Here is a 12,704-nt window from a genome sequence, read left to right as displayed (position 1 = left end):
GTCTGTAACTGTAGATACACATGAATCTGCATAGGCGCTGCATACAAAAAATGGCAAGAGGGTTTTTTTCTTTTAACATTCTGATTCTAAAGCTGAATATAGGTATTTCGGATGCCATAGAAGATCATTTATAATCCTTTTATAATCCTTTAATAAGTTTATGTTTTCTTCTAGTGGAAGAAGACATTAGTGGATTTCTGTAACGCAGAGTTCTTGATAAAAAAGTGACCTTTCCTTTGCTGTAGTAAGCCTGTGTCTCAGAGGGAAACCTGCTTCCGTGATGGGGCCCCCAACCCAAACTATGTCATGCCGGCCGCCCTGCAGGAAATCCGAGATGAGGACGTTGCCACTGTGGGGGGTCGTCAGAGCATGAAGGTCTGCCCTCCTAACTCTCCTAAGTGCCAGGAGAACGAGGACAGCAGGTACCGGCTGTCGGAGCTGGCCTTCCCTCCCGGAGAACCCAAATCTGGCAACATCCAGAATATCTGCAAGCTGAGGAAATACCGCCCGCTGTACACCGACAACATGCTGCCGGACAGCGGCTACAATCATTATGTGCGCCGCGCCAAAGCCATCCAACGCATGGAGGGAGAGTTCAAGAAATGCTGCAAGACTAAGGACGTGGCCTGCGCTCATACTGGGGTCAGTAAGATCCGTGCCACATACACATCCCCCCATCTGATATTGATAACAGTTATAGAATATTTGTAATACTATCCAAAAATGGTGAAAGGTGATGACAAAAATTTGAAAAACATGGCTGCTTTCTTTGAGAAACAGCGCCACCCCTAACTATAGCTTGTGTTAGGCACTGCAGGTCAGCTCCACTCAATTCAACTGAGCTGCATTGCAATACCCATTGTAGGGGTTCACCCTCTGGGGGTAGCCACACATTTGTTTTTTATATCACACCAAATAGTGCTTATTTCCATTGGTTGTAAATTACCAAAAACAAAACCATAAACAGAAATGCTGGCCTTGTCCAGGTGTTAACTAAACAATATAGACCCTGGCTACTCGGACATGGCTGAGCTAGTCCAGTCCAGTCACACAGCTATCGTCCATAGGAACCAGTTATACTTGCAGTATGGTGTACACGGCTTGTGCAGTCTCCTCTCCGGCTGGTCTCTCTGCTGCCCCAACACAACACAACACATGGCCTGGTTCTAGTCATAGCTATACAGGTGCATCTAATCAGAACCTGTAGTGCTAGGATTTAACTGTAGCCTGCCTGGCTTTGCTACATCCTTTAATATTGGGAATACTTGATTTCACTCCGACGTTGTTTCATCTTTATTACACAGTGGAAAAAAGTTGTTGGAGAGTTTTGTGCCGAAGAGCAGATGACAAAAACCAAACGCCACGAATGCTGCAAGAAGAGGGATCAGAGCAGTGTGTTCAGCTGCTTCGCCAGCGAGGCTCCGTTCCCAGAATATGACAGAGAGGTAGAGGTCCTGAACCTCGGGAACATAACAGAGGATGTGCTGCAGAAGCTGTGTGCAGAGTCCAAGCTACTCACTAAGCAGTAAGTCCTATCAAGTACTCTCAGGTGCAAGAGTCCCAATACCAGATGTTTTCTCTTCGCTTTCCAAGAGATAACATTTTTGTATTTTTCAGTCGATAGAGCTTTTTTTTAATGACTTGTGATTTTTACCACCATTGTAGTGTCCTTACGACTTTATGATTTTTTTTTTCTTTTTGGGAGGTGAAGACGTGACCAAAAAAATGTGATTTTGCCATTTTAATTCTTGTTTTGCTTTAGGTGATCACCGAATTATATAAATATTATATTTTATTAATTCACACAATTGTAGACATAACATACTTTTTGTTTTACATTTTTATTCATTTTTTAGTCTATTTTTTTGTTTTACGTGTCATTATTGGTCCACTTACTAATTTTGTTAGAATAATTCCTCATGCGGTAACAATACCAAATGTTTTTTTTTTTTTTTTAATTTAGATTATATTTAACTTTAGCATCAAATCTTTTTTTTCTTTTCACTTTATTTTCTTTTACATTTTTTGTTTATTGACCCCAATCGGGGATGTGAACCTGCAATACTGTAATATTGCAGTGTACTGAGACATTAATGATCTCCTGTGAAGCTTAGTCACAGGTCTACAAACATGGCAAATATGGGGGGCCTTCAGAACGCCTCGCTGCCATGAGGGTGATATTGGAACCTCACAATCATATTGCCGAGGCAGATGGAACACCTTCCTCCATTTTAATTGTCTGGCTGTCAAAATTGGTAGCGGCATCTAAATGTATAAACTGATGCGATAGGAGCTAGCTCCATTTGCAGCAGTTACTCGGGTGCAATCGGTACAACACAGCTGTCTCCGATGCTGTATGGAGGAGTTTCAGCTCCTGAGCCCACTCCATACATGTAGTGCACACATTCATCGTACAAGTATGGCTAATGTAACCTTGGCATGGTGACTCTCCCAAAGTCACGAAGGACCTTGACAACCGCTCAGTGCTGGCGCTAGCCCTGCTTCCATATACACATCTACCGTATCCTGCCCATGGTCTCAATGCATGTGGATGCATGTATGGCAAAAAAGTGCTCCTTCATATATCTTCTTTTCATGCACCATTACTCTCTCCCACCTCCCCCTGTGCAGGGAAATGCAACACTTTTCGCTTAAAAAATGAGCTAGGTAACTAGCTCCATCCGGTGGAACAGTCAGGTACTACAGTGATCGGTCAAAGAATAAATTATATATTTACATACACGCATGTATAGTGCTGTAAAAAATTTTTAGGCATGTGTGGAAAAAATGCTGCAAAGTAAGAATGATTTAAAAACAAACAGAAGTGTTAATAATTTATTTTTTATTAATTAACAAAATACAAAGAAAGATCAAAAGAGAAAACTACAACAGACCAATATTTGGTGATCGCCCGTCGCCTCCATATCTTCTTCTCGTCACTTGTACACAGGTTATGAAGGATCTCGGCAGGAGGCCAAACATCTTGGAGCACAGACCCCAGATCTTCTGTGTATGTGTAACGGGTTTGGGCGGTGGAACCTATGAGCAACTATACAAAGGGGCAGTCCTTGTAAGGAAGCGGGTGGCTCCCAGGGAAGGCGGGCAGGTAGTCACGGCAACTGACAGGGACAGTCTCTGGGTAGAAGGGCAGGAGGTCACGGCAAGTGACGGGGACAGTCTCTTGACAGGCGGATGGTCACGGCAAGTGACAGCAGGGTAAGAGTCTCTAGATGGGCAGGTGGTCACGGCAAGTGACAGCAGGGAAAGAGTCTCTAGATAGGCTAGCAGGCAGGTAGCAGGTGAGCGCTCCCAGGTGAGCGGGCAAGAGTCTCTGGACTGGCAGGTGGTCACGGCAAGTGACGGCAGAGCCTCCAGGTAGGCTAGCAGGCAGGTAGCAGGTGAGCGCTCCCAGGTGAGCGAGTAAGAGTCTCTGGACAGGCAGGCAGGTATCAGGCAGGTATCTGGCAGGTACTTCCTGGGCCGCAGGCGGACTGATCCATAGACAGACTGGCAGGTGCTGGTAGGCAGACTGTCGGACCACAGGATAGCAAGCAGGTAAGCAGATATCAGGCAGGTATCAGGCAGGTATCAAGCAGGAATCTGGCAGGTGACTGGCAGGTAACTGGTAACGGGACCTGAGGGCTGAAGCAGAGTTGAAAGGCTTTGCAACAACATTGCTCGGGCACCTCCATTTTGGAGGAGGTGCCTTATATATGGTGAGGTCCTCCGGCCATTGGCCGGGGACTCCTTAGGACGGCCAGCAGAGCGGGAGGAAGACGCCGGGCACGGAGTGGAGAGGTGAGGGGAACGGCGTCCCTGCCTAGCAGGAGGCAGGGACGCCGATGCTACAGTACCCCCCCCCCTTTAGGCCCCCCCTTTTTTAGGCCAGACAGAAATTTATCAAGGATGAGAGGGGCATGGATGTTTTCCCGGGGCTCCCATGTTCTCTCCTCAGGACCAAACCCCTTCCAATCCACTAGAAAAAAGGTTCCTCCTCTTACCCTTTTTGTGGCCAGAATGTTCTCTACCTCAAACTCGTTTTCAGCGGAAACCGGAGCAGGAGGCGTACCTGTAGACTTGGAAAAAGAGTTAAGTATCACGGGTTTGAGTAGAGATACATGGGAGGAGTTAGGAATCCGCAAATTGGCCGGGAGTTTCAATTTATAGGCCACCGGGTTGATTTGTTTGATAACTTCCAGTGGGACGATGAACCGAGGCCCTAACTTGTAGGAAGGAATCTTGAGCCGGACATATTTGGACGAGAGCCAGACCTTATCTCCAGGACGGAATTGTGGTGGATCCAGACGTCTCTTGTCAGCCTGTTTTTTCATCCGCTCGGATGACTGAAGAAGTGCGGATCTGGTACTTTCCCAAATGGAGGAAAATTCGTTAACGAGAGATTCCGCAGCCGGATTGTCCACCGAGGCGGAGACGGGAAACGGGATCCGAGGATGCTGACCGAAGACTACAAAAAACGGGGATTTGGAGGAAGATTCGCTCTCGTGATTATTGTAAGAAAATTCGGCCCACGGTAAAAGGTCCACCCAGTCGGAATGGTGAGCATTAACAAAGTGCCGGAGGTAACTGGTTAAAATTTGGTTGATCCGTTCTACTTGGCCATTGGACTGTGGGTGATAAGCAGAAGAAAAGTCCAAGGTGACCCCCAGCAGTTTACACATGGCTCGCCAAAAACGAGAGGTGAACTGAACCCCTCGGTCGGATACGATGTGGAGAGGAAGACCATGAAGACGGAAGACATGATGGATAAAGTCTTTAGCTAACTCTGATGCAGATGGGAGACCCGGCAGGAGAATAAAGTGAGCCATTTTGGAAAAGCGGTCAGCGACCACCCATATGACCGTACAACCGGCAGAGACAGGGAGGTCCGTTATAAAGTCCATAGCTATATGCTGCCACGGGGCAGCAGGTACAGGAAGAGGAAGGAGACGGCCGGCTGGCAGATGTCTTGGAACCTTGTTGCAGGCGCAGGACACACAGGCTGAAACAAAGTTTATTACGTCCTTGTGCAGGGTAGGCCACCAGTAATGCCGGGAAATAAGCTGGAGGGTCTTTTTCTGACCAGCGTGGCCAGCTAGCTTGGATGAGTGTCCCCAGTGTAGAACCTTCTCACGATCAGGAACAGTTACGAACGTCTTACCGGGTGGAAGACGATTTAGATTCACGGGGGCCACCTGCATTGCTTTGGCGGGGTCGATGATGTGTTTAGGCTCCTCCTCAAGATCAGAGACCAAAAAGGATCGGGATAAGGCATCAGCTTTGATGTTTTTGTCAGCCGGGCGACAATGAAGAATGAAATTAAAGCGGGCGAAGTACAAGGACCACCGGGCTTGGCGCGGGTTAAGTCTCTGGGCACTCTGGAGGTAAGTCAAGTTCTTGTGGTCCGTGTAAATTATTACCGGGTGAAGAGCCCCCTCGAGCAGGTAACGCCACTCCTCCAGTGCCAGCTTAATGGCCAACAATTCTCGGTCTCCTATAGAATAATTGCGCTCAGAAGAGGAGAAGAGTTTGGAGAAGAAGCCGCAGGTTACCATTCTTCCAGAAGACGACTTTTGGGTAAGTACTGCTCCGGCTCCGGGGGAGGAAGCGTCGACTTCTAGAAAGAATTGTTTGTTGCCGTCCGGACGATGCAGCACAGGGGCGGAGGAAAAAGCTCGTTTTAAGGAAAGGAAGGCCTCCTCTGCTTCGAGCGACCATTCTCTAGGATTAGCGCCCTTACGGGTGAGCGCCGAGATAGGAGCAGTCCGGGAAGAGAAGTGCGGAATGAAGAGGCGGTAGTAGTTGGCGAAGCCCAGGAACCGCTGAATAGCCTTCAACCCCTCTGGTCGGGGCCACTTCTCGATGGCAGACAGTTTCTCAGGGTCCATTTGTAGGCCGGTCTGGGAGATTATGTAGCCCAGAAACGGAAGCGAGGTCTGCTCAAAGAGGCACTTCTCATATTTAGCGTAGAGGTGGTTCTGCCTGAGCCTGAGCAGGACCCGACGAACGTCCCTCCGGTGAGTGAGAAGATCCGGAGAGAAAACCAAGATGTCGTCCAGGTACACCACCACGCAGGAGTAGAGAAGGTCACGGAAGATGTCATTGACCAACTCTTGAAAGACGGCGGGAGCATTACAGAGACCGAAGGGCATTACAAGATATTCATAGTGGCCATCCCGGGTGTTGAATGCCGTCTTCCATTCATCCCCCTGACGGATACGGACTAGATTATACGCCCCACGGAGGTCCAGCTTGGTGAAGATTCTAGCCCCCCTCAGACGGTCAAATAATTCAGGAATGAGCGGAAGGGGTATTTATTCTTCACTGTGATCTGGTTAAGGCCTCTATAGTCTATACAGGGACGGAGTGAGCCGTCCTTCTTTTTGACGAAGAAGAAGCCTGCTCCCGCCGGGGAGGTAGATTTCCGGATAAATCCCCGGCCAGATTCTCCTCAATATATTCAGACATGGACCGGGTCTCAGCAGCGGACAAAGGGTAAATACGCCCATGGGGAGGAGTAGTGCCGGGCATCAGGTCAATAGGGCAGTCGTATGGTCTATGAGGGGGTAATGTCTCTGCTTCTCTTTTATTAAAGACATCCGCAAAAGACCAATAGGGAGCCGGCAGGCCGGGTAGATTGGCTGGGGTAGGAGAAGGACGAGCAGGATGAACGGGAACTAAACAAGTCTTATGGCAGTCCTGTCCCCAGCGAAGAACTTCTCCGGTCTGCCAATCAAGCACGGGTGCGTGTTTCTGGAGCCAGGGTAGGCCTAGCAAGAGGGTGTGAGAGAGTCCAGGCAGAACATGGAAGCAGATGCTCTCAGAGTGCAGCATTCCCACCTGCAGAGTTATGGATTCGGTGATGAGTTGGATGGGATGTGGTAAGAGGCCCCCATCCACGGCGGCGACAGATAAGGGTACAGCCAGAGGTTTGGTGGGAATGCGGTATTTCTCTACCAGGGACTGAGAAATGAGATTTCCGGCAGCTCCACAGTCAAGTTGAGCCAGTTCAAAATAACGGTTCTCCCCGCAAATGATAGAGACCGACAGCATTAGAGATGGAGAGGGTTTATTTCTGTCTAGGGTGACCTCTCTGAGCGATCCTAGACACAGGCGTTTCCCGACCTCTCTGGGCAGGAACGGATCTTGTGCTCTTTACTGCCACAGTAGAAGCAGCTCCCCTCGGCACGGCGTATTTCCTGACGGGTCTTGACCATCTTGGTCTGGTCGACCTAGATAGGCTCGGGTGAGTGCGCCGGAGGAGTAACGGAGGAAGTGACGGATCTCTGGAAGGTAGGGGCAAGGCGTGGAAACCTCCTCTCACGGGTGACCTCTTTGGTGTGCTCCTGGAACCGGATGTCAATCCGGGTGGCAAGTGTAATCAAGTCGTCAAGAGTGGTAGGAATGTCCCGACCGGCGAGTTCATCTTTAATACGGCCGGACAGACCCTCCCAGAAGACGGATACCAGGGCATCGTTATCCCAGGCAAGCTCCGAAGCAAGGGTACGGAACCATATGGCATATTGGCCCACGGTGAGACTTCCTTGGCGGAGGCGTAGCAGAGATGAGGCGGATGAGGTCCTCCGTCCTGGTTTGTTGAAGACCTTCCGGAAGGCCGAGAGAAAGGCTGGCAGATTGGACACCAGGGGGTCTCCTCTCTCCCATAGAGCATTTAGCCAAGCCAGCGCCTCCCCCGTGAGATGGGACATGATGAAGGCTACTTTGGCTCGGTCGGTGGAAAACTGGTGTGCCAACAGTTCGAAGTGCAGAGTGCACAGGTTAATGAAGCCCCGTGCCTGGCCGGGATCTCCGCCAAAACGAGGCAGGGCGGTGAGGCGGGGACCGGGAAGAGATGCCATGGAATTGATGGGCAGCGGCGCTGACGGGGTAGGAGTCGTGCGACTGGAAGCTGGTCCCGAAGATGTAGTCAGTGTGTCCAGGCGGGAGTTAACACTACGCAGGTGGCTCAGGATGGACTCCTGTTGGGACCTCTGACGGGACAGTTCATGGCATAGGTCCGAGAGCGAGGGAGCTTGGGTGCCACCGGGTTCCAGGGCCCGAGCAAACTGTAACGGGTCTGGGAGGTGGAACCTCTGAGCAACTATACAAAGGGGCAGTCCTTGTAAGGAAGCGGGTGGCTCCCAGGGAAGGCGGGCAGGTAGTCACGGCAAGTGACAGGGACAGTCTCTGGGTAGAAGGGCAAGAGGTCACGGCAAGTGACAGGGACAGTCTCTGGGTAGAAGGGCAGGAGGTCACGGCAAGTGACGGGGACAGTCTCTTGACTGGCGGATGGTCACGGCAAGTGACAGCAGGGTAAGAGTCTCTAGACGGGCAGGTGGTTACGGCAAGTGACAGCAGGGAAAGTCTCTAGATAGGCTAGCAGGCAGGTAGCAGGTGAGCACTCCCAGGTGAGCGGGCAAGAGTCTCTGGACAGGCAGGTGGTCACGGCAAGTGATGGCAGAGCCTCCAGGTAGGCTAGCAGGCAGGTAGCAGGTGAGTGCTCCCAGGTGAGCGGGCAAGAGTCTCTGGACAGGCAGGTGGTCACGGCAAGTGACAGCAGAGCCTCCAGGTAGGCTAGCAGGCAGGTAGCAGGTGAACGCTCCCAGGTGAGCGAGTAAGAGTCTCTGGACAGGCAGGCAGGTATCTGGCAGGTACTTCCTGGTCCGCAGGCGGACTGATCCATACACAGACTGGCAGGTACTGGTAAGCAGACTGTCGGACCACAGGATAGCAGGCAGGTAAGCAGATATCAGGCAGGTATCAGGCAGGAATCTGGCAGGTGACTGGCAGGTAACTGGTAACGGGACCTGAGGGCTGAAGCAGAGTTGAAAGGCTTTGCAACAACATTGCTCGGGCACCTCCATTTTGGAGGAGGTGCCTTATATATGGTGAGGTCCTCCGGCCATTGGCCGGGGACTCCTTAGGACGACGCGCGCGGCCCCTTTAAGAGAGGGGGAGCGCGCGCGCCCTAAGCACAGAGGCCGGGAAGCAGCGCGCGCTGCCAGCAGAGCGGGAGGAAGACGCCGGGCACGGAGCGGAGAGGTGAGGGGAACGGCGCCCCTGCCTAGCAAGAGGCAGGGACGCCGATGCTACAGTATGAGGCTTGTGTGGATCCTTCTCTCTCTCCATGTGATCCCACAGACGGGATAATAGGAGATCGGGGCTCCGGGGCCGGATCATCACTTCCAGGGCTTCTCATTGGCTGGATGTTTGGGGGTCGTTGTCTGGCTGTAGAAAGAAATTGTAGCCAATCAGACGCCTCCCAGATGGTATTACATGATGGGCAAGTATTACATAGTTACATAGTTTATAAGGCCAAAAAAAGACAAGCGTCCATCCAGTTCAGCCTATTTCTTGTGCACTGCAGCTATTCCGCAGCGTTGATCCAGGGGAAGGCAAAAAAAAACCATGCGATATAGGCCAATTTACATCATTCAGGAAAAATTCTCTTCCCGACTCCAATCTGGCAGTCAGATTAAATCCCTGGATTAATTAACTATCACTAAGCATAAGATGTAATTTTATTGTTCTCAAGAAAGGCGTCCAGGCCTCTCTTGAACTCATTAAGTGAGTTGGACATCACCACTTCCTCTCCCAGAGAGTTCCAGAGTCTCACGGCTCTGACCGTAAAGAATCCCCTTCTATGCTGGTGCAGGAACCTCCTTTCCTCCAGACGCATAGTGTGCCCCCTCGTCTTTGTCACCATCCTTGGTATAAACAGGTCATGGGAGAGATCTCTGTACTGCCCCCTGATGTATTTATACATGTTTATGAGGTCTCCCCTAAGCCTTCTCTTTTCCAACATAAATAGGCCTAATTTTGCCAACCTCTCTGGGTATTCTAGTCCCTCCATTCCCTTTATTACCTTAGTCGCCCTCCTTTGTACCCTCTCTAGCTCCAATGTCTTTCCTGAGCACTGGAGCCCAGAACTGTGCACAATATTCTAAGTGCGGCCTTACCAGCGCTTTATACAGAGGAAGAACAATGTTCTCATCATATGCCTCTATTCTGATGCATGCCATGACTCTATTTGCCTTCGCAGCTGCTGCCTGACACTGGGCACTCCAATTTAATTTGCTGTTAACCAAGACGCCCAGGTCCTTCTCCATGTCAGATTTCCCCAACGGTTTCCCATTTAATATGTATGGGTGACTGCTGTTTTTCTTTCCCATGTGCATGACCTTACATTTATCGGCATTGAACCCCATTTGCCATTTTTTGGCCCAACTCCCCAATTTATCTAAATCCTCCTGTAGCTGTGCCCTATCCTCATATGTATTAACTACTTTACAAAGTTTAGTATCATCTGCAAATATTGCTATTTTACTATGCAACCCTTCCACTAGATCATTAATAAATATATTAAATAATATAGGGCCCAAGACAGACCCTTGAGGCACCCCGCTAGTAACCCTGACACCCCCTGAGCTTACTCCATTGATAACCACCCTCTGCTTTCTATCACTCAGCCAGCTATTGACCCACTTGCACACATTATCCCCCAGACCAAGCATTCTCATTTTATATACCAACCTTTTGTGTGGCACGGTATCAAACGCTTTGGAGAAGTCAAGGTATACAACATCCACTGACTCTCCCCGGTCCAGCTGTGAGCTCACCTCCTCGTAGAAGGCCATCAGGTTTGTTTGGCAGGAGCGATCCCTCATGAATCCATGTTGATATGGAGTTAGACAGTTATTATCATTAAGATATTCCACAATAGCATCTCTAAGAAATCCTTCAAACAATTTACCCACAACAGATGTTAAGCTGACTGCTCTATAGTTCCCAGGGTCACTTTTAGACCCCTTTTTGAATATTGGTACCACATTTGCTTGGCGCCAGTCTAGTGGGACAGTCCCTGTCAATAAAGAGTGCTTGAATATAAGATACAGCGGCCTGTCTATCACATTACTTAATTCTTTTAGTACCCGGGGGTGTATGTCATCTGGGCCTGGTGACTTGTCTATTTTGATATTATTTAGGCGTTTCTGAGCTTCCTCCTGGGTTAGGTGGGTGATATTTAGCGGAGGGTTTACTTTATCACTCTGCATTTCCTCCGATAAATTGTTTTCTTTTGTGAAAACAGTGGAGAAGAAGCTATTGAGTAGGTTTGCTTTACCCTCATCGCCCTCTAGGATTTTACCCAGGTTATTTTTCAATGGGCCAACGCCATCAGTTTTAATCCTTTTACTGTTTATATAAAGAACAGTTTGGGATTCGTTTTACTTTCCTTGGCAATTAGTCTCTCTGTCTCCTCTTTTGTTATTCTTATTAGTTTCTTAGATTTTGTTTTTTTCCCTATAAGATATTAGCGCTTCCTCGCTGCCTTCTTGTTTAAGTTTACCGAAAGCCCTTTTTTTGTTTTTCATTGCCCTCTTGACTTCCTTATTTAGCCACATTGGCTTCCTCCTATTCCTGGCCCTTTTATTCCCATAAGGTATGTACCTTCTACAGTGACTATGTAGGACTGTTTTGAAAATTTCCCATTTTCTATCCGTGCTCCTATTACTGAAGATCCTATCCCAGTCTATAAGGTGAAGGGCATCTCTTAGCTGAAGTTCAGTGTTTTTGTGACTCCACCTACTGAAGCACATGTGGAATTGTATAATGTTGTGGTCACTATTTCCCAGGTGCCCCCCGACCTGCACCTCAGTTATTCTGTCTGGCCTGTTAGTTAATATTAAGTCTAAAAGGGCCATCCGCCTAGTTGGTTCCTGCACAAGTTGTGACAAATAATTGTCTTTGATAATTGACAGAAACCTGTTTCCTTTCTGAGATCTACAGCTTTCGGTTTCCCAGTCTATATCGGGGTAGTTGAAGTCCCCCATAATAATCACCTCGTTATTTTTTGCTACTTCGTCTATTTGTCTCATTAATAGACTTTCCGTGGCTTCTGCTATATTTGGTGGTTTATAACAGACTCCTATGATAATTTTATTATTGTTTTTTGCCCCATGTATCTCCACCCATAAGGACTCGACCTCCTCATTTCCCTCCCATACATCCTCCCGTATTGTAGGCTTTAGACACGTCTTTACATATAGACAGACTCCAGCCCCTTTCCGACTTCTTCGATCCCTTCTAAACAGACTGTAACCCTGTAAGTTAACTGCCCAGTCATAGCTTTCATCTAACCATGTCTCGGTTATTCCCACTATGTCATAGTCACCTGTAGATATTTCTGCTTCCAGTTCATCCATCTTGTTTGTCAGGCTTCTGGCATTTGCTAGCACGCAGTTTACACGATTTTGTTTTGTTCCAATCTTCTCCCTGTGGATTGTATTAGAAATTTTCTTACCTCCCTTCCAAGTATCTTGTCTTGGACCTTCTTTGTGGCACTTCATATCTTTCATTAGTATGTTCTCTGGTTGCATGTTCGTGTCCGGCGTTTTTCTTCCCATCCCCTCTTCTTCTAGTTTAACGCCCTCCTGATGAGTGTTGCGAGTCTCCTGGCGAATGTGTGTTTCCCGGGTTTGTTGAGGTGTAGTCCGTCTCTGGCAAGGAGTCCGTCATAGAGGTAATTCACACCGTGGTCCAGGAATCCAAATCCTTGTTGTCTGCACCATCGTCTCAGCCAGTTGTTCACATCAAGGATCCTGTTCCATCTCCTGACGCCATGCCCGTCTACTGGAAGGATAGAAGAAAAAACTACCTGCGCATCCAGTTCTTTTACTTTCTTCCCCAATGCTTCAAAGTCCTTGCAG

General features: G+C 48.9%; 1 protein-coding gene across 1 annotated transcript in view; it reads left to right on the top strand.

Annotated features, from left to right (window-relative positions):
- The first annotated feature begins 285 nt into the window (after positions 1–285).
- LOC141153048 (extracellular matrix protein 1-like) overlaps positions 286–12,704 on the top strand; it is a 34,501-nt gene continuing 22,082 nt past the window's right edge. Inside the window, exons 1-2 of the mRNA XM_073637726.1 lie at positions 286–642; positions 1,305–1,525. Coding sequence (XP_073493827.1) covers positions 307–642; positions 1,305–1,525 — 557 coding nt within the window. The 5' untranslated portion in view covers positions 286–306. The remainder of the gene's footprint in view (positions 643–1,304; positions 1,526–12,704) is intronic.

This window comes from Phyllobates terribilis, unplaced genomic scaffold (assembly GCF_046119375.1).
Source record: "Phyllobates terribilis strain yellow unplaced genomic scaffold, ASM4611937v1 Scaffold_7__3_contigs__length_470593459, whole genome shotgun sequence".
Taxonomy (NCBI): domain Eukaryota; kingdom Metazoa; phylum Chordata; class Amphibia; order Anura; family Dendrobatidae; genus Phyllobates; species Phyllobates terribilis.
Note: the sequence above shows the minus strand (reverse complement) of the source record. Positions and strands in the feature narration are given on the sequence as shown.